The 21,175-nt window shown below is 65.8% G+C and overlaps 2 protein-coding genes across 2 annotated transcripts; both read left to right on the top strand.

Annotated features, from left to right (window-relative positions):
- Positions 1-2,543: 2,543 nt before the first annotated feature.
- On the top strand, positions 2,544-6,882 carry VAMP8 (vesicle associated membrane protein 8). Its single transcript, XM_075910791.2, has 3 exons — positions 2,544-2,699; positions 4,882-5,043; positions 5,906-6,882. The coding sequence occupies exons 1-3, from the start codon at positions 2,697-2,699 to the stop codon at positions 6,047-6,049; spliced, it is 309 nt and encodes a 102-aa protein (XP_075766906.1). The 5' UTR covers positions 2,544-2,696; the 3' UTR covers positions 6,050-6,882.
- Positions 6,883-12,218: 5,336 nt separating this feature from the next.
- On the top strand, positions 12,219-21,086 carry VAMP5 (vesicle associated membrane protein 5). Its single transcript, XM_075910790.2, has 3 exons — positions 12,219-12,465; positions 18,359-18,496; positions 18,889-21,086. The coding sequence occupies exons 1-3, from the start codon at positions 12,463-12,465 to the stop codon at positions 19,105-19,107; spliced, it is 360 nt and encodes a 119-aa protein (XP_075766905.1). The 5' UTR covers positions 12,219-12,462; the 3' UTR covers positions 19,108-21,086.
- The last annotated feature ends 89 nt before the right edge of the window (positions 21,087-21,175 follow it).

A 21,175-nucleotide genomic window follows, 5' to 3' on the forward strand; every position in this document is an offset into this window, starting at 1 on the left:
TTTCTCTGTGGCTTTGGCCCGAGGGGGAGGAAGCAGGCCCAACCTGGCGGGGGCGGGGGGTTGAGAGATCTCCCCGATGTTCTCCACAGCCACCGTTTTTCCTAGAAAACGAAATCCAGACCCCATCTGGTCTCACTGTGCAGAAAACCTTTCCCTGGTGATGCTGGGGAAAACCAACATGGCTGCATTTGCCTGAGTTGGCAGAGAGCCTGCGCCCACCACTCAGACACCTGCACGGAAAGAGATGGGCCCTTCCTGGGCTGGAGTCTGCCCCCTTCCTCCCTCAGTTACCTCAGGCCAGTTTCCATCAGGGTTAAACTAAGTGCTAGAGGGGGAGCTGATCAACCCTGAGCACCCCATCTCCAGCACCAACTGCTTCAGACATGCAGGAAAATCCAGTCCCTGTGAGCAGGGACTTCTGCCTGACCCTTGGGGCCATCAGCCCTGGAGCATGAGACTTGATTATGACTGTAACAGAAAGGAAAGGGGAGGCATCCCTTGTGGGGGAGGGTGATTGTGAGGGGGGGTAGGAGCTACTTGTTGGTAAATCTCTTTGTGATCGGGCAGGAAAGGGAAAGGGCAGCATGGCCCCAGGGGCAGAGAGCAGGGCATCTGGCAGACTGGCTGGGGCCTAGGCAAGTGGGCGGAGCCTTGGCTGGAAGTGACAGGACTGAAGTGTGCCAAGCGGTGCTCCCGCAGCCATGTAAAGGGCCTGGGGCTGCAACAGTGACCAACGGCCCCAGGCCCTTTTGAATGGCAGGGCCCTGGGGCAGTTGCCCCTCCACCCCCCGTCAGTGGGCCTGGCAGGGGGGGCGCAGGATGTGCCGGGATTGTGCCCATCAGGCGCCATGGCAGCAAGGAAGATGCATGAGCGGGGGGAAGTGATATCGGAGCTGTGTCGAGCCCCTGCGCTGCATGAGTGCCAGGGCTGGGCAGGCCAGGCAGTCACCAGTGTCCTCCAGAGCCCCCAGCCCCCTTTCACTGCCCCACCATCTAAACCCCCAGGCCCTTTTCACCACCCAGCAGTCTCTGGCCCTGAGCCCCCTGCCATTGTGTCTGCTCGCCTGCCCCCTCCGTAACTGGCCTGAGCCCAACTCCACAGCCCAGCAAGGGCTGGGGCAGGTTCACAGCAGCTCCATGCCCAGCAGCGTCGGCCCCAGGAACATGTCTCCGAGCAGCGCTGGGCCCGGGTCTGCTCCCAATGAACAGGCAGGTGGCTTCTGTCCGGCTCCACCCGGCCTGAGCCCTTGGGCAGCATCTGGGACCGGCTGGTCTCAGCCGGGGGGTGGGACACCCAGTGGGCAAAGCTCACCCAGCCGGGAGAGTCTCCTGCCCCAGCTCTGCCGATGCCCCGCAGCCCCTGCTATGCCTGCCCCCCAGCTCTGCTGATGTCCCTCTCTCCCACCTGCAGCCCCTGCTATGCCTGCCCCCCAGCTCTGCCGATGTCCCTCACTCCCACCCCACAGCCCCTGCCACTCCTGCCCCCCAGCTCTGCCGATATCCCTCTCTCCCACCTGCAGCCCCTGCTATGCCTGCCCCCCGGCTCTGCCAATGCCCCTCACTCCCACCCCACAGCCCCTGCTATTCCTGCCCCCCAGCTCTGCCGATGCCCCTCACTCCCACCCCACAGCCCCTGCCACTCCTGCCCCCCAGCTCTGCCGATGCCCCTCACTCCCACCCCACAGCCCCTGCTATTCCTGCCCCCCAGCTCTGCCGATGCCCCTCACTCCCACCCCACAGCCCCTGCTATTCCAGCCCCCCAGCTCTGCCGATGTCCCTCTCTCCCGCCTGCAGCCCCTGCTATTCCTGCCCCCCAGCTCTGCCGATGCCCCTCACTCCCACCCCACAGCCCCTGCCACTCCTGCCCCCCAGCTCTGCCGATGCCCCTCACTCCCACCCCACAGCCCCTGCCACTCCTGCCCCCCAGCTCTGCCGATGCCCCTCACTCCCACCCCACAGCCCCTGCCACTCCTGCCCCCCAGCTCTGCCGATGCCCCTCACTCCCACCCCACAGCCCCTGCCACTCCTGCCCCCCAGCTCTGCCGATGCCCCTCACTCCCACCCCACAGCCCCTGCTATTGCTGCCCCCCAGCTCTGCCGATGCCCCTCACTCCCACCCCACAGCCCCTGCTATTGCTGCCCCCCAGCTCTGCCGATGCCCCTACCTCCCGCCCCACAGCCCCTGCTATTGCTGCCCCCCAGCTCTGCCGATGCCCCTACCTCCCGCCCCATGGCCTTCTGTGTGTGTATGAGTAGCCTGAACCCTAAAGCAGTAGTTCAGTGCAAGGACCAGCCTGCTGGGATGGGGGTGCCCCCGGGTCTGTGACAGCCCAGCGGGGGGGGGGGCTGTGGCAAGGGGCGCCCTGGGGTCCGTGAGAGCGGGGGGGGGAGCGCTGCGGCAGGGGGCGACCCGGGGTCTGAGACAGCCCAGCCGGGGGGGCTGTGACGGGGGCGCGGGGCAGCAAGGCTCGGGCCCGTGCCTGGGGCCGAGGGTCCCCCCCCGGTTCTGCGCCGGGCCGCGGGGGCGGACGCGGCCCGGCCAGTGTCTCTTTAAAGGCGGCGGCAGGACCCGGGCCCGCCCCTCGCACCTGGGACCTGCCGGGCCGGGCCGAGCCGGCTGCAGGAAGCAGGAAGTTTGGGCCGAAACTCGGCGCAGCAGGAAGCGGCCGGAGAAGCGAGAGCGGAGGCCCCGGAGCATGGTGAGCGCCGGGATCGGGGCCGCGGGGGGTCCGGAGTGACTCCGCTTCGGCGGGGTCCGGAGCCGGGCGCTGGCGGGGGAGCGGCTGCAGTGGGAGGCCCCAGCTGCTGCTTCTGGGCCGCGTCCCCCCTCGCGCTCTCACCGCTAGACCCCACTCCCCTCCCAGAGCTGGGAGCGAGCCCCGGGCCCCGCGCGGTCTGGGGGCGAGGTGAGGGTGCTCGGCGCTGCAGGCTGCGGGGTACCAGCCCGGGCGCAGGAAGCGACGCCGGCGGGGCTGGTCTCGCCAGTGTGAGGAGATGGGGGGGCCCTGGGGTCTCTCCCCGGAAGGGGGGCAGGGTCCTTCCTGGGCCCATAGGGACCCACCCTCCAGTAACAGGTTCCTGTGTCCGTGCCAAGGGCCCCCTGTGGCCCCCGGGGTCGGAGCTGCCTGCTCCCCTCCCCCTCTAGGGTGCTGGGTCCCGTGACCGCCCTGCCCCACTGTAGGAAGGGGAAGTGGTCAGCCCAACCGTCCCTGGCACGGGGTCCCGGGTCCTGTTCTGCAGCCTGAGGCGACGCAGGTGGGGGCACCCCCATTGCGGGGCTGTTCTGGGGTGGGATGCGGGGCAGGGGAGCTGGCTTAGTGGGCATTGTGGGGCAGCATTGGTGGGTGGGGTGGAGGGAGGCCCAGCACCCTTCACAGCCAGGCTGGGTGTTTAAAGGGGCTGGAGAGAGTCTGGGGGCTTGGGGAGTCTGTAGGGGCCAGTTGCACCGAGGGCTGGGGGGTCTGAGCCCTGGGGCCCCAAAGCCAATGGGCAGAAGGCAAGAGAGTAACGCTCTGTCCTCCACCTCCAGCCCCTGCATTTGGGGTCACTAATTCACCCCCGTCAGGCGAGAAGGGGGTTCATCCCTGCTAGGGTGCCCCAGTCCTGAGCCACCGGGGCCGGCCTAGGAGCTGAAGGGTAAGAGGGGCACGCTGGTGCCCCAGGGGCTGCCAAGGTGCCCCAGAGGTGGACTAGGGATTCAGGAGGTCTCCTGCAAAGGGCCCCCACAACCGGAATGGGGGGTGCTCAGCTTCCTGCTGGCAGTCTGGGTTTCACCGCCCAGGGACGGGGTCTGCCGGGGCCATGTGGGTGCCTCGGGGCCATGCTTGGACCAGACCCTGAGTGGGCTTTGGGGATCGGCCCGGGCTGAATGTGGCTGGGGCTGGGGGTTGACTGGGGACCCAGTAAGCTACCCTGAATGGCTGGAAAGGGAGGGGGCAGCCTAGAGGGGAGTCTCTCTGCAGGCTGCTGGACAGGCCATGGGGCTCCCTGCTGGGCATCGCGAACCTGGGCACTGGGCTGACGCTGCTCCCAGCTGCCTGACTGGCCCAGGGCAGCGTGTCTGAGACCCACCCAGCCCAACACACCTGGGTCTGACCAGCCGCAGCTCAGGCTCCGCTGGGTGGGGAGCCTCTGTCCTGGGTACCCCCCAGGGTCTCTCAGGCTGCGGGGTGATCTCAGAGGGATCTGTCTGGGGTGGCAGTGTTTGCCTGCTGGGAGCAGCAGGTACGAGGGCATCCCTGTGGGGGGGAGGGGGGGGCGCTGTGGCTGTCCGACCGGCTGGGCGAGTCCGGCTGGTGGCGGAGACGAGATGCGGATGCTGGAGGCTCTGTTGATGTTCAGCAGTGGAGGGGGCAGGGCAAGCTCATGGGGGCAGCTCGGCTCGGGGAGCCCCCCCGTGTCCCGTCCTGTCCTGTGGGAGGTGGCTTGTTCAGCCTCTGCCGGCAGCACCACCACCGTGCCCTGGGCACCCTCCTTCCCCAACTGCCTCCGTCCCTGTGCAGGCTGAGGTGCTGTGGTCCAGTGGTTAGAGCAGGGGGGCTCTCTTATTCCTAGTGCCCAGAGGTGTGTGGGTTAGGGGTACGCATGGGGTGGTGGGACACAAGACTCCTGGGTTCTATTCCTGGTTCTTTGGGCTGGTCTGTCAGCTGCCTCAGTTTCCCCATGTGACTGTTCTCTCATGGAAGACTGCAGGGAGCATCCTGGGCTCCTCAGCCAGACAGGGCTGCAGTTGGGTGCAGAACTGGGGCATTGCCCTGAGATCAGTGCCCTCTGGCTGCTTGACCTGCCCCTCATTCACCTTGGGCCTCTGCTTTGCCGGGCCACATTGGCTGCTCCCACAGCCGCTCTCCTGCTGACCCCTGGGGGGCGCTCTCCCTGCAGGAGGGCTCTGGTGCCAGCGGGATGGCGACCGACCGGGTGAAGAACCTGCAGAGCGATGTGGAGGGGGTGAAGAACATCATGACCCAGAACGTGGAGCGGATCCTGGCGCGGGGCGAGAACCTGGACCACCTGCGGAACAAGACGGAGGACCTGGAGGCGACGGTGAGCCCAGGCGGGGCGGGACCGGGGAGCAGCAGGCGGGAGGTCCCTGGCTAGGCCGAAGGGACAGGGGACACCCCAACTCTGGAGATGATTGCAGGGGGTTTGAGTGACGGGGGGCTGGAGACTCGATGGGGGTTTGGGGCGAAGGCCTGGCGCTGCCTGGCCTGGCACTGGGTGTTAGTGGTGCCCTGGCTCTGAGAGCTCCGCCGGGCGTGCGGCGGCACGGGGCTGCTCGGGGGTGGGATGACGCGTCCCTTGGGTTCCTCTGGTCTCTGCCTGCGGGTGCTGCAGGGTGGGGCTGTTTGCTCAGCCGCTGATAAACCCAGGCAGCCAGCGAGGCTGCTCGCTGCCCTTTGCACCGCTCCAGCGCTGCCTGCCTGGGGCTCTCCATGCTCAGGCCCATCTACCCGGGCCAGCAACTGCAGAGGGAGATGCAAGTCCCCCGTGGACAGTCTGGGGTGCCCATAGCCCCCCCTGCTGGGCATGCGGGTGACGCTGGGTTGGCCTGCATGTGGACCCCCCCCCAGCATCACTGTGCCTGCTGATCTGCCCTCATTAGCTGAAGCAGGGGGAGCTGGATTTCCACCCGCCGTGCTGGAGTCAGGCCCAGCTGCCCTGGAGTGGCCAGGGCCCCGGAGCTGGCTCCGTCGCAGCGAGCACGCGCCGGGGGGTCCGGTGCCCCAGCACTCACCTGCGGGGCCTGGTGTAACCGGCCTCCCCTGCCAGCCCAGGGAGTGTGCCCAGGGGCAGCCTCACCCCGAATCCCTCTGGCCCAAGCGGGCGCGTCCGTGTCTAGCTGTCTAGGGGCTGAGCCGAGCAGCCCCCCCGCTGGCAGGAGGGCTAACCCCCGTCTCCCCCCCAGTCCGAGCACTTCAAGACGACCTCGCAGAAGGTGGCCCGCAAGTACTGGTGGAAGAACGTCAAGATGATCATCATCATCTGCGTGGTGGTGGCCATCATCCTCATCCTCATCATCCTCCTGGCCACCAAAGTCATCCCCACATAGGCCCCTGCTGGCTGCAGCCTCCCTCTGCTGGGTCCTGGGCTGAGGCTGCTGTTGTGCCCTGACCCCGCTCCCCATGGAAGCACAGTGTCCCCTGGGGGTAACTCCCCTGCTCCGTCTGCCTTGGCTCAGCCCTCAGATCCTTTCCCAGGCTGGTGCTAACACCCACGCAGGCACAGCTCCCAGTTCTGCCCCCCTTGGCCCCAGCCACACAGGACGGCTTTGGGGGGCAGGGTGGTCCCCCTGCCCAGCGCAGCAGGCTCTATCCCAGCTGAGCGAGGTGCTGCTGACCCCCCCACCCAGTCTGTGGGACAAGGGCTGCTCTGCCCTCTGCTGCAAGTGGCTTTGCTGGGCCCAGCAGGGGGGAATCTCCTTCTTCCCTTGGGAATTCACACGGGGGGAGGGTGCAGGTGGCTTGGCCAGGCTAGGGGCTGCTGGGCTTCTCCCCTAGCGCCCCCCCCGCCCCGGCCTGCCTGGCGGGGCTGGGGCGCTTAGGGCTGTGGCAATGCCCTGGTGCCTGCAGGAGGCGACTTGGCCATGGGGAGCAAAGCCCCCCCCGTCCTGCCCCCCCCATCCTGCCACATGCCCTGCGTTTAGCTCTGCCCGTGGATCTCACTGGCAGCCTCCCATAGACCTGGGGGTCCCTGAGCCATGCAGGGAGCTCAGAGGCGCTCAGCCCCTCTCCCTCCGTCCTCTCTGCTCCCCCAGCCCTGGAGGGAGAGGCCAAGTCTTCCTGGTTTTTTTTGTTTTTGTTTTTCCCCCCTGGAGACGCAGGCTGTGCTTCCTGCAATCATGTATTTATACGGCCATGGAGAATAGAGATTGATTAGAAGGAACTGGCCTCTGTCTCGGCTCTGTACCGCCTGGAGAGTCCTGGCAGGAATTGCCCCACCCACAGTGCCCCCTGCTGGGAGGGGCTGGGGCTGGGGCTGGAGAGCCAGGAGCTCCCCCCACTGCCCTGCCCCTCCCCACAGTGCCCCCTGCTGGGAGAGGCTGGGGCTGGAGAGCCAGGAGCTCCCCCCACTGCCCTGCCCCTCCCCACAGTGCCCCCTGCTGGGAGGGGCTGGGGCTGGAGAGCCAGGAGCTCCCCCCACTGCCCTGCCCCTCCCCACAGCGCCCCCTGCTGGGGTGGGCCTGCAGAGTCGGGCTGTGCCCAGGGAGCAGGTGGGGGGTGGGTCTGTGATGGTTCTTTGTTCCTGGGGGAGTTGGGTGTGGGCCCTTGCCCTGTGGGGCTGAGCACAGGACAGGTGCCCTGCCCAGCAGCCAGCCCGGCACCTCCCAGATAGGGCTCTGCCAGGCTGCCTGCCTCCCACCGCTGCTTGGCTAAAGGGAAACTGAGGCACGGAAGTGGCTTGTCAGGGCCGTGCCAGAGCTAGGAAGAGCCCAGGGGTCCTGCAGCAGTTTCTCCGTGAGAGCTGGGTAAAGCAGCGTGTGGCTGGGGCGAGTGTGGGCACAGGGCAGGCAGCGGTGCCAGCTCCAGTGACACCCCCCCATCCATGTGCGCTGCTGTCATGTGACCCTGCCCCTGCCATTCCCATTGTCTGGTGCTGAGAGCGGCTGGGGGGGACCTCAGCGACCGTCCGCCTGGAAGGCTCCTGTCTCTGGCCCTGGCTGGTGGGGTGTGGGGACCCCTCCCTCTGCCCCGGGACTGGCTGCTGTGGGAGCCCGCACACTGGGGTGGCTGGGCTCATGGGGCAGTGGCTGGGGACAGCTGCTGCTCTGGGCTGGGCTCAGGGAGGCAGCCGGGATCGGGTGGAGGGGCAGCCCCTGGGAAGATGGGAGCAAGTGTGGCCATGTGGGTGCTGCCAGGGGCTCTCAGGCACTGGCTGCAGCTCTGGGGGCTGGTGCCACGGGGTCCCTGCCAAGGCAGGATGGCAATGAGCTAGGGGGCCTGTTTGGCTGGGCTTGGCCCCCCTGCACTCCAGCTCCACCCCCCAGCCCCTGCATTGGCCCCTGCTCCCCAGCTCAGCCCCTTCTGGGTCCCATCAGGGCCGTCCCATTGCAGTCATTGCCTGACACAGGCAAAGTCCTGGGCACTTTGCCCAGAGCCTTCCTCCCCCTCAGTGGCCCTACTGCCCCCCAGCCACACTCCCTCCTGGGCCCGGGAGCAGCTCCCACCAGGCTCCAATACCTCAGTTACCCCCTGCCTCGCTGCAGGCCCCCAGCACAGCCCCTCTGCACTGCACCCCCAGCCCACTCCTCCTGGGAGGGAACCTGGCCAGCACCTGAGACATGGGACCTGCCACACCCACCCAGAGCTGCCACGTGGAGCCCCCATTCCTGCAAAGGACCACTCAGAGATAGACCAGGCCTCACCCACAGACCAGGACCACGCCCCTAAGCTGCCACTGGCACACACTGTGCCCAGATCCTTTTATACCCTCGGTCTCCTGGGATTCAATCCACAGCAAACTACTATAGAGCCCTGTGAGGGAGCATTGGGGTCCCCCGATCCTGCACCCCCATAGCAGCAAGAACAGACTCCACAGCCAGTAGAACAGGGGGCTTTATTGCTCCTCCGGGATACAGCATGGCACAGATGTGATGTGGCTACAGGAGCCAGGGCCAGGATGCCTCAGACCCCTTAGGGTAGGGGGTCCATCGCCCCCTTAACCCTCAGCTTAGTCTGTTCCCTTCATGTTTCCCAGCCAGGAACTGCCTCACTCCCAGCCCCTGTCCTCCCCTCCCCTCCCCCCCCCTCCCCCCAGCCAGCTGACCGTCTCTACCTCCCTTTGTCTCTCCCCCTGGGAAGAGCCTTATCTGCTCAGGCTGGGACTAGGTGTCTGGACCAATCCACGTGTGGGTGAGTCAGTGGGAATCGCATCACAGCGTAGGGGGACCCCGATTACAGAGCAGACAGCCCCCCACTACATCACAAGCCACCATTAGGTTTCAGAGTCAACACCAGAGCAGGGGGATGGGGCCCTCCACACACCCCTCCACACTAGCCACATGCAGACGCAGGGAGTCACCTGCCAGCTCCTTGCAGTACCGTGGCTGGAGCCTTAATTACCATGTAACATGCTGAGGCCTTGCGCCAGCTCCCTAAGCCGAAGAGCTGGCCAAGGCTGGCTCCTGAACTGCCAGCAGCTCCAGCCAATTGGGGGCCAGGTCCCACTCCCCGCCCCTTGCCAGCGGAACCCTATTGTAATTCGCAGGGGGACCGTGCAGCAGCCGAGCTGGGTGTCCGACAGGAAGTGTCAACGGCCCAGCACTTCCCGGCCCCAGGAGGGGGGAGGCCTCCTTCAAGCCGCTTCCCATTAGGTAATTGAACAGTAAACAACCATCCTGCTGGAGCAGTAGCGGGGGCTCCGCATTCTGCCCCCCCCCCCTGTAACAGTGCCAGTCACAGGGGACCCCAGGGCCTTGGGGGTGTCTGACTCCCAGGATCCCCAGTGCCACTGGTGGGCCCCCCACATGGCACAGCTGGGGTCCTGCAAATCACACTGGGGATGAGCCAGGGTTGGTGCAGAGGATCTCGGGGTTTCGGCCCACCATGCTCTGACGGAGCCCGTGGGTTGTGGGGCACAAGGCACTGCCATGGGTCGCCCGCCCATTGGGTGGCACCACGTGCCAATACCAGTGTGGGCAAAGCCTTTCTACTGCCCCTGCAGCATGAGGGCAGAGGAGCGGCTACAGCACTGGCAGGGCCGGCGCCGCAGGGGTGTACTGCACAGGGCAGTCATGGGGAGATCCACCCATCCGCTTCCGGGCAGTGGCAGGTTTGGGCCCTGAGCAGAGGGCTGCAGTCGGGAGCATCTCAGCTCTCAGACAGTGAGGGGCCAGTCTTCCAGGAATGTATCCAGCTCTGTGTGGAGCCCTGTGATATTTTTGGCTGTTGCAGCATCCCCTGGCAGTGAGTTCCACAGGTTAATTGTGCCACACGTGGGGGGAGGGAGAAAAATCACCTCCTCCTCTTTGTGTCCAACCTACTGCTCTTCCTGTCAGTGCAAGGCTCCTGGGGTTTGTGTTGGGGGAAGGGGAACTACACGTCTCCATTCACATGTCCCGCCCCTCGCCGGGGTGCGTCTCCGTTCTAAGCTGAACACCTTGAAACCGTGCAGCCTCCCCCCGCGGAGCTGTCCCTCACCTTGTGCCCTTCCCGCAGGCTTGGCCGGCTCCCCACGGATCGACACAGGGTGCCGGGCGTTTCTCTGCTCTGACTCTCCTGGTCCCGGCTGGGGTGGGGCTGTCCCAGGGCTGCCGAGTCTCCTTGAGCAGGAGCAGCGGCTGGCCCCCGTCCCTCGCTGGGAGGAGCTGGGATTGGTTTCCGGTGGGCAGAGGCTTTGAGGTTCCCCATAACTGCTCCCGGCTTTGCTGACAGGCAAATGGCACTTCCCTGTGTGCTCCCTGTTCTGGACCGCACTGCCCAGTCATGGTCCAGGTACAACCGGGGACCCCGCTCACCGCTCTGCTTGGGGGGGGGCACCGAGTCCTGCCCTTTGTCCCCACCTGGCCAGGGCCTGGCTGCTTCATAGAACCCTAGAAGCCCAGGGCAGGCAGAGACCTCAGGAGTCATCGGGTCCAGCCCCCTGCCCAAGTCAGGACCAACCCCAACTCAATCATCCCAGCCAGGGCTTGGTCAAGCTGAGACTTAAACACCTCTAGGGATGGAGATTCCACCCCCTCCCTAGGGAACCCAGCCCAGCGCTTCCCCACCCTCCTAGGGAAAGAGAATCCACCATCTCCCTAGGGATCCCATCCCAGTGCTTTAACACCCTCCTAGTGAAAAAGTTTTGCCTAATATCCAACCAAGACCTCCCCCCCCTGCAACTTGAGCCCATTGCTCCTTGTTCTGCATCTGCCCCCACTGAGAACAGCCTCTCGCCAGCCTCTTTGGAACCTCCCTTCAGGAAGTTGCAGGCTGCTCTCAAATCCCCCCTGGCTCTGCTCTCCTGCAGACTGAACAAGCCCAAATCCCTCAGCCTCTTCTCATAGGTCATGCTCCAGCCCCCGAATCATTTTCATCGTCTTCTGCCGGACCCTCTCCAATGCGTCCACACCCCTTGTGTAGGGAGGGGTCCAGAACTGAACACACCACTCCAGATGTGGCCTCACCAGAGCCAAATAAAGGGGAATAATCACTTCTCTAGATCTGCTGGCAATGCTGCTCCTAATGCCCCCCAATGTGCCATTAGCCTTCTTGGCTACAAGGGCTCCCTGTCGACTCATCTCCAGCTTCTCGTCCACTGGAATCCCCAGGCCCTTTTCTGCAGAACTGCTACTTAGCCAGTGAGACCCTGTCCGTGGCCTGGGCCAGAGTGACAGGAAAAGCTTCTCCTGTTGTGAGGCTCCAGCCACCCCGGGGAGCCAGGTGGGGCCACCCAGCCTGCCTGTAACTGACGCACTTCTCCCTCTGTTGCAGGTTGGGGAGGAGCCAGGCACCCTGCTCCCCTCTGGGCTTTGCTCAACTTCCTACTTCCTCTCCCCTCCACCCTACCCCCCCGCTGGCCGGGAGTCCAGAGTTCACCTGGGTGCGTGGAAAGTAACAGAGGTGCCCACTGGAGAACCCAAGCTGTTCCCTAGGGCGCCAATGAGAGACAAAGCAGCAGGTGCCCCCGCTCTTGCCCACAGCTGCTGATCAGCCTCTGCTCCCGCATCCCCGAGAGCCTCTCTAGCCCCCTTGCAGCTGCCCCCCAACCTTGTCTTCCAAGCTGCAGGGTTTTCATGCAGCCGTGTCCACATCCCGCACTCTGGGCACCCCCGGGCCTGCCTCCTGTTGCATTCGGGACAGCTGAGCCCTGGATTCCCTGCAGCTCCTGGCAGGCGGAAACCGAGTCTGAGGGTAACCTTGAGACTTGTCCTCTCCTGGAATTGGGCCTGGCTCGAGCCCCTCCCCCACAGCTCTACAGCAAGTCCCAACCGAGGCGCCATTATCCCCTTTGCGCACAAAGGGAAACTGAGGCACCGCAAGGGGCGGGGATTTGGCCAAGGTCAACTAGCAGGGCAGTGGCAGAGGCAGGTGAGGAACCACCCCCACTCTCCTGCCCAGCTCTGGGGCCGCTCATCTCGCCCTTCCCCGCCCTGCAAGACCCACCCCAGGCTCAGGAAAGGGGTGAAAGTGGAAAGACAGAAGGAAAGAGACAGAGAAGTCAGCGCCCGCCCCGCCCCCTGACGTGACTCCGGAGTGACGCCCAGTGCGGGACCCCAGCCTGGAGGGGCTCCGGAGTGGACAGGGCAGGGCAGGGTGGAGGGCCCGGCGTGCGCTGCGGGCGGGGCCGAGCCGGCTCTAGGGCGCTCTTCGCCTTTCTGGGCGGGCGCTGCCCGTGGCCCGGCCCCGGCCCCTCCCTCCTGGCTCAGCGGCCGCTGTGGGGCAGGCTGGAGGCACCGCACCGCAGCCAGGAGCCCCCGAGCGGCTGGCAGCGCCCAGGACGGCGGAGTGAGCGGCGGGGCCAGGCGGCCTGAGATCCGGCGCCATGGTGAGGGGCGCGACGCGGGCGGCACTTTCGGTTTCTGGGCGCCTCGTGGGGCCTGTCCGGGGCCCTGCGCCCGCGGCGGTCCGCTGGCCCCGGCCGTGGGGCTCCCGCTGGCGGGGGCATGAGGGGCTGTTCGGGGCCTGCCCCCCTTCGAAATCGGTGTCTCCTCCCCATTTCCCGGACTTGTGCCATCGCCAGCGGCTCCGCTCCCTCCCCCCGCCCCCACCAGGGCTCACATCCTGCGCTTTGCCCCAGAGCCGGCTGCGCACGGACCAGCCCTGCGCCTGTGGGGGCTGACGGGGTCCCCGCTGTAGGGCCCCTGGGCCCTCCTAGCCCTTCACCACGCAGGTCGCCGCCCTTACCCCCAGCGACCGTTGGGGAAACTGAGGCACGCAGCAGGGACGAGACGGGCCCAAAGTCACCCAGAACTTCAGTGGACTAGACCTCCCATGGGCCAGTCCCATGCTCCGTGCACTAGGCAACGCTGCCTCCGGGGTCACCCTCCCTGCGAGGGGCCTGGCTCTGGCCGCCGAGCCAAGAAGCCCCGTGCTCCAGGCGGGGAGTAGCGGCGTGTCGGGCCGGGGCCGGAGTTACGCAGGGAAATGGGTTTGCGAGGCCAAGTGCCCTGGAATGCGACATGGGGGGAATAGCCCCGCAGCCCCTGCCCGGGGAGGGCGCAGCCAGGGCGCGCTCCGGAGAGCGGCCGAGGCCCCGCCGAGCTCGGGGAAGCCGGGCCCCCTGGCTGGGCCATGACCCCCGAGAGCCTCAGCCAGAGTGGGGCCTGCTATTGCGCGTGGGCGTCGCGCTGGCCCCCTGGCACTGCCCCTGCTGAGTGCAGCAGAGCCGGGCAGCTCCCCTGGCAAACCCTTCCCCAGGGGCAGCCAGCTTAGGTGTGCCAGCTCTAGGGGTCCGTCCCCCGGATCTCCCATAGTGCCCCCCGGATCTCCCATAGTGCCCCCAGCTCTAGGGGTCCGCCCCCCGGATCTCCCATAGTGCCCCCTGGATCTCCCATAGTGCCCCCCAGCTCTAAGTGTCTAGCCCCCCCAGATCTCCCATAGTGCCACCCTGCTCTAGGGGTCCGCCCCCCGGATCTCCCATAGTGCCCCCCAGCTCTAGGTGTCTGGCCCCCCTGGATCTCCCATAGTGCCCCCCTGCTCTAGGTGTCTGGCCCCCCGGATCTCCCATAGTGCCCCCCAACTCCAGGGGTCCTCCCCCAGCTCTAGGGGTCCTCCCTCCTGGATCTCCCATAGTGCCCCCCAGCTCTAGTGGTCAAGCCCCCCGGATCTCCCATAATGCCCCCCAGCTCTAGGTGTCTGGCCCCCCCGGGTCTCCCATAGTGCCCCCCAGCTCTAGGGGTCCTCCCCCCAGCTCTAGGGGTCCTCCCCCCGATCTCCCATAGTGCCCCCCAACTCTAGGGGTCCTCCTCCTCGGATCTCCCATAGTGCCCCCCAGCTCTAGGGGTCCGGCCCCCCGGATCTCCCATAGTGCCCCCCTGCTCTAGGGGTCAGGCCCCCCGGATCTCCCATAGTGCCCCCCAGCTCTAGGGGTCAGGCCCCCCGGATCTCCCATAGTGCCCCCCTGCTCTAGGGGTCAAGCCCCCTGCATCTCCCATAGTGCCCCCCAGTGCCTGGGGCAGGTTGGGGGAGGCCTGTGTTCTGTCTCACCCATTCTGATCCCTGGGAGATGGGCCTGTCGGGGGCCTGGCTGGGGTTTGTGATGGAGTGGGGATTGGGGGTGTTAATCTGCTTTGCCTGGCAGCCTGCCCTGGCCCACCCCTCCTGGCACCCCCATGCAGTGGGGGAGCAGTGGGGAGCGGGGGACCCCTCTACGCTGGAGGCGGCTCCCCTCTGCGATCACTTTGAAAGGGGGTTTGTTCTGGGCTGGTCCTCGCACCTAATGGGACAGAGGGGCCCCCCTGCAGGCTGGGCGGGGCTGGGCCCGGTTGGGCCCAGCTTAGGGCTGCTGGGTGTCCTGCGGGGGTGGGGGGTGGAATTTAAATTATGCAGCGAGACTCCCTGGGGCCATGAGTGCCCCTCCGCCTCCGCCGCTCCTCCCCTGCTCTGGGCCTCGGTTTCCCTATCTGGGATCCGAGCGAGCCCTGTGAGCTCTGGCAGGCAGCCTGGTACCCGTGCCAGGGGGCTCTGGGCCCCACACAGTGGAGCTGGCAGCGTGGGGGCTGGGCCACAGGGGAGCCGGGCTCCACACAGACCCTGGCCCTTCGCTTCCCTGCTCTGGTCATGCTGTGGGGCAAGGGATGCCCGGCCGTGGGGGGTGCTCGGCCGTGGGGGGCAAGGGGAGTCTAGCCGTGAAATGTGGGTCCCCCCCCTCGAGGAACCCACCTGTCCGTGTCAGCAGGGGCTCAGCACGTGCCACCAGCCCGGCGCTTCCTCTCTGAGCCGCTCGGAAACCCCCTTCGGCCAGGAGGAGCCTCAGGTCTCAGCCCCCGGCCATCTGGGCTGTGGCCACACTCTGGGGAGGGGCTGCTGCTGTGGGTGCCAGTCCCCCCCGGGAGCGGGGCCCCAGAACCTCTCTGCCTGGTCGGGGGGCTGGGGGTTTGTCCCACTGCAGGAGGGGGGCTGAGGCCAGAGGTGGCGAGTGGCCTGAGGAGGCCACAGCAGATCCAGGGAGGGCCCAGCCCATGGCAGGCGCAGTGCTGGGAATTCCCTGCCCGGCAACTTGTTTTTCCAGCTCTTGCCACCTCCGGGCATCGATCACAGGGGCCCAGAACAAACAATAGCAACTTGGCTGGTTCCCGTAAACATCCACCCGCTGCCGCGCGGCCCAGCCGGACGTCCAGACAGCTCGGCCTGCAGGAAACCGCCCGGCGCAGGGCTGGCTCCAGGCCACGGCCTGTGAGAACGGGCAGAGACCGCACAGTGCTCCCCAAGCCCCGCACAGCGTACCCCAGCTGCTACCCTAATCCTACCCCCGCACAGCGTACCCCAGCTGCTACCCCAATCCCAGCTCCCGCACAGCGTACCCCAGCTGCTACCCTAATCCTACCCCCGCACAGCGTACCCCAGCTGCTACCCCAATCCCAGCTCCCGCACAGCGTACCCCAGCTGCTACCCCAATCCCAGCCCCCGCACAGCGTACCCCAGCTGCTACCCCCAAACCCCGCACAGCGTACCCCAGCTGCTACCCCAATCCCAGCCCCCGCACTGTGTACCCCAGCTGCTACCCCCAATCTCCGCACAGCGTACCCCAGCTGCTACCCCAATCCCAGCCCCCGCACAGCGTACCCCTGCTGCTACCCCCAAACCCCGCACACCGTACCCCAGCTGCTACCCCAATCCCAGCCCCCGCACAGCGTACCCCAGCTGCTACCCCCAAACTCCGCACAGCGTACCCCAGCTGCTACCCCAATCCCAGCCCCCGCACTGCGTACCCCAGCTGCTACCCCCAATCTCCGCACAGCGTACCCCAGCTGCTACCCCAATCCCAGCTCCCGCACAGCGTACCCCAGCTGCTACCCCAATCCCAGCCCCCGCACAGCGTACCCCTGCTGCTACCCGCAAACCCCACACACCGTACCCCAGCTGCTACCCCAATCCCAGCCCCCGCACAGCGTACCCCAGCTGCTACCCCCAAACTCCGCACAGCGTACCCCAGCTGCTACCCCAATCCCAGCCCCCGCACAGCGTACCCCAGCTGCTACCCCAATCCCAGCCCCCACACAGCGTACCCCAGCTGCTACCCCAATCCCAGCCCCCACACAGCGTACCCCAGCTGCTACCCCAATCCTACCCCCACACAGCGTACCCCAGCTGCTACCCCAATCCCAGCCCCCGCACAGCGTACCCCAGCTGCTACCCCCAAACTCTGCACACCGTACCCCAGCTGCTACCCCAATCCTACCCCCGCACAGCGTACCCCAGCTGCTACCCCCAAACCCCGCACAGCGTACCCCAGCTGCTACCCCAATCCCAGCCCCCGCACAGCGTACCCCAGCTGCTATTTCAGTCCTAACCCCTGCACAGCGTACCCCAGCTGCTACCCCAATCCTACCCCCCGCACAGCGTACCCCAGCTGCTACCCCCAAACCCCGCACATCCCCAGTCCCCCAATCCCAGCCCCCGCACAGCATACCCCAGCTGCTATTTCAGTCCTAACCCCTGCACAGCGTACCCCAGCTGCTACCCCAGTCCTACCCCCCACACAGCGTACCCCAGCTGCTATCCCAGTCCCCAAACAGCATACCCCAACTGCTGCCCCCAATGCCTGCACAACGTACCCCACCAACTACCTACAACCCCAGCCCCTGCACACCGTAACCCAACTGCTCCCCCATCCATGTGCTTCACCCCCACAAATCCACATCTTCCAACCGAATCCCTGCCCTTCTAGAACTCGGGGGCAGGGGGGCGCAGCCCTGTGCCTGCTCCCACCTCACCCCAGCCGCTCCCCTTACAGCCCCAGGCTGGGGCCGCTGCAGAGCCGCAGGTGCTAGGAGATGGGGGGGCTCGGAGCAGCAGGGACCTTTGTGTGGTGTCATCTTCGGCATCCATGTCTGAGCCTTCTCGGGGGCCGTGGGCACGTGCGTTGGCCGTGCTGGGAGCAGTGAGGTTCAGGGGGGCTGGGAGTCAGGACTCTGGCAGGGGCGGGGCACGTAGCCGTCCCAGCAGTGGGGCTGGGCACAGGGGTCTCGCCTGCCGCACGCGATGGGTTTCCCAGACTGTCCCTCCCCAGCCCAGCCCTCGCGGGTCACGCCGAGAGCTTCCTTCCGCCTGCCGCGTCCTGCACATGCGTTCGCCGCAGCCCCAGGGCTCCCCCGGTCCCACTTCCTGTGGGACTTGGCTCAGCTGACCCGTCCCAGCTGCCAGCAGATGCAGCTGGGGCTGGCTCGGGCCTCTCCACCCTTTGGCTGGGGTCTGCTCCTGGCGGAAAGGGTACTTCCCAGGGGGCTGGGCCCGCCAGCCAAGGTGCCTCGCTCCAGGAACCGCGGCCGTCACAGCGTCCGCCTGTCGGTGCCGAGAATTTACCCTCGTGGCTGTTTCCTGCTTTGGCCATGCGATCCCCCATGGGCGGCGCGGGCGGGAGGGGGCCTCGCCTGGGGTGGCAGTGGGGGGAGGGGGCGACTGTGCCAGCACCTCTCTGCCAGGCCCTGCACCGCCCACACAGAGCTGACGGGGCCTCTTGGGCGGGAGGCGTCTCAATTAGAGGGGAAAGGAAGCAAGAGAGCCCTAAGTCTGCAGACACCACGCAGCCGCCCGGGGCAGGGCACCCACAGGCCCTGCCGGCCGCCTGGTTCTCAGAATCCTCCCGTCCACGCACCGTAAGGAAGGCTGGGCTGGTCCTTGAGCCCGACAGGGACTGGCCTCTGGGCCGCGGGTGCTGTGCCTGCGTTTAACCCCATTGGCCCCAGCCAGGGATGAGAAATCCTGATTCGTCAGGTAAACAGCAGGTTGGCCTAATGTGTAACCGACTAGGCAGGCTCCCAGGTTGGGGGGGCTGCTTCAGCCTGGCTGGAACAGCCCCCAGCCCGCGGGGCTCCCGCTCTCAGCCCCGCGCAGGGCTGGCGGCTGCCCTGGACACTGGTTACCTGCTACCCAGTGAGGATGGTGCTTAACCGGTTACCCGTTCACATCCCTCTTCTCGGAGGCTGGGCCAGAGGGCACTGGAGCTGTGGGTCTCCGTCACCGGGGGGTGGCTGGGCCAAGGCAAGTGGCACTGCAGGGTGGGAAGCGGCTGCTGCCTGGGTGGGTGCAGAGGGGGCTCCCCTGCCCCCCAGAGTCGTGGCCTGGCGGGGCTCAGGTGCTAGGGACTTAAGCCTTAGTGCCAGCAAGCTCCCCCTGGGCTCCGCTCCCCTCCTGGAGGCCACTGGGCTGGCACTGCCCTCTGCCCTGGTCCCGGACAGCCAGAGCCCAGGCACCCCTGAACCCTGGCCACCCCGCAGGTGGAGAAGAAGCTGGAGAGATGCCAGAAGGATGCCGAGGAGGTGACTCAGATCATGCTGGACAACTACTCCAAGGTGCTGGACCGCGAGGTCAAGCTGAGCGACCTGGACAACCGGGCGGACGAGCTCCGCGTCATGGTACGGAGGTTGGGGCGTTCCTGGGGCAGCGAACCCAAGCCCCAGGGCGTGGAGATGGGCTCCCACTGTGTGGCCGGCAGGGGAGTTCCCAATAGCTCCCAAGCCCGTGGAAGAGGGGTACGGGGGCAGTTGCCCTGGGGCCTGTTGATTTCAAAGGGGCAGCTCTCAGGACTGGCTGCCCATCTGCATGGCGCTGAGCCCTGCCCCTTCTGCCTGAGGCCCCGCCCCTTCCCCATACCAGGGCCCTGGCGATTCTGTTGGCCCCGCCCATGACACACAGCTGCCCGGTTCCGAGGCGGGCCAGCAGGGGGAGGCGTGACCGGCACGCCAGGAGGCGGGCCATCGGGGATTGAGGGCGGGGACCTGAGAGCTGTCGCTTTGCTCCCTCCTAGAGCTCCACCTTCAGCAAGACGACCAAGGTGGTGGCGCAGAAGCAGCGCTGGGCGAACCGGAAATGGAAGCTCATCCTGGCAGGGGTGGCCGGGGTAGCGGTGCTGGTGATCGTCCTGGTGCTGGCTGTGATGCTGGCGCCGGGCGGGGCCGGGACTCAGGCTGCCGAGAGCCGGGCCGCCGCCGCCACCACGCCGAGCCCTGAACACGAGAAGGCGTGACCCAGCGGCCGCCTGCGCTGAGCGCAGTGCAATACGGACACGGGTTGGGACGGACGCTGCACGGGCTGCCACGGCCCCAGGGCTTTGCTGTAGCTGTTTGCAAAGGCCCCTTCGCAGATGGGTCCCAATACCCAGGAAACACCATCAACTGCCCAGGTCCACAGGGCAACCCTACAATAACAACCCGCTAGTGATGGGCCCGGGCACCCTACAATAACAACCCCCTAGTGATCGGTAGGGGCACCCTACGATAACAACAACCCCCTAGTGGTGGGCCCGGGCACCCTACAATAACACCCCCCTTGTGATCGGCCCGGGCACCCTACGATAACAACAACCCCCTAGTGATCGGCCGGGGCACCCTACAATAACAACAACCCCCTAGTGATTGGCAGGGGCACCCTACGATAACAACCCCCTAGTGATCGGCAGGGGCACCCTACGATAACAACAACCCCCTAGTGATGGGCCAGGGCACTGTACGATAACACCCCCCTAGTGATCGGCAGGGGCACCCTACAATAACAACCTCCAGGGATCGGCCCAGGAGTAGTGTCCCCTGTGAGCTGAGTGCTGGGGTGGCCACCCAGGAGAGATTCAAATGCTACCCAGCTTATTAGCAGAGCTTCCACACTGCCCGCGGCTGGTAGCATGTGTTTCGATGTGTGGTGCACATCTGCACATGCATTGGTGCACATAACAAAATTTATTCCCCACGGATAGAAAAAATCAGAGGAAACATTGCTCAGGGGCACCCTACAGCAGCAACCCCCTAGTGTTCGGCCTGGGGCACCCTACAATAAGACCCCCCCCCTAGTGATCGGCCAGGGCACCCTACGATAACAACCCCCTAGTGATGGGCCCGGGGTACCCCACTGTAATAACCCCCTCGTGATGGGCTTGGGCACCCTACCATAACAACCCCCTAGTGATGGGGTTGGGCACCCTACGATAACACCCCCCTAGTGATGGGCAGGGGTACCCTACAATAACAACCCCCTAGTGATGGGCCCAGGGTACCCTACAATAGAACCCCCAGGGATCGGCCCAGGAGTAGTGTCCCCTGTGAGCTGAGTGCTGGGGTGGCACCCAGGAGAGATTCAAACGCTACCCAGCTTATTAGCAGAGCTTCCACACTGCCCGCGGCTGGTAGCATGTGTGTCTATGTGTGGTGCACATCTGCACATGCATTGGTGCACATAACAAAATTTATTCCTCACACATATAGAAAAAATCAGGGGAAAGGTTGCTCAGGGGTTCCCTACAGTAGCAACCCCCTAGTGTTCAGCCTGGGGCACCCTACAGTAACACCCCCCTAGTGATCGGCCCAGGCACCCTACGATAACATCCTCCTAGTGATTGGCCCGGGGCACCCTACAGCAGCAACCCCCTAGTATTTGGCTTGGGGCACCCTATGATAACACCCCCCTAGTGATTGGCCCGGGGCACCCTACAGTAACAACCCCCTAGTGATTGGCCTGGGGCACCCTATAATAACAACCCCCTAGTGATCGACCCGGGGCACCCTACAATAACAACTCCCTAGTGACGGGACAGGGCACCCTACAATGACAAATAGAGTGAGTAGCCCAGCTCTGACGTACAATCCCCCAGTAACAACCCATTGTGCTCAGCTCCAGCAACCCTACAAAAACGTGGCCCCTGCCAGCATCCCAGGCTGTGCAGCCTAAGGCCCCGAAAGTGTCTGGCGAAGCGCAGCCGAGGGCGCGGGACCCAACAGGGCAGAGGTCCCTGTGGCAGGCGTCCCGGCAGTGGTTACAGAGCGTGGATAACTGCTCGTAAGTGCCTTGTGTGTTGGTCAGTCCGGGGCGGGTGGAGCTGTTTATGAAGCATGTTTGTTTCCACTAGAGCTGCTTTGAGGACTGGCCAGGTGTGTTTCGCTTTTGCTGTGCCGCAGCCTTTGGCACCTGTCCCAGCCCTGCTGCGGGCGGGCCAGTAAAGGCAGGTTGTTTGTAAAATGCCTGTGTTTGTGGGTCTCTCCAGCTGCTGGGAAGTGCCGGGAGGGGTGGAGCGAGACAGAGGAAGTGCTGGAGTCGCTCAGAGCAGG

Source organism: Pelodiscus sinensis, chromosome 28, assembly GCF_052426305.1.
Source record: "Pelodiscus sinensis isolate ZL-2025 chromosome 28, ASM5242630v1, whole genome shotgun sequence".
Taxonomy (NCBI): domain Eukaryota; kingdom Metazoa; phylum Chordata; order Testudines; family Trionychidae; genus Pelodiscus; species Pelodiscus sinensis.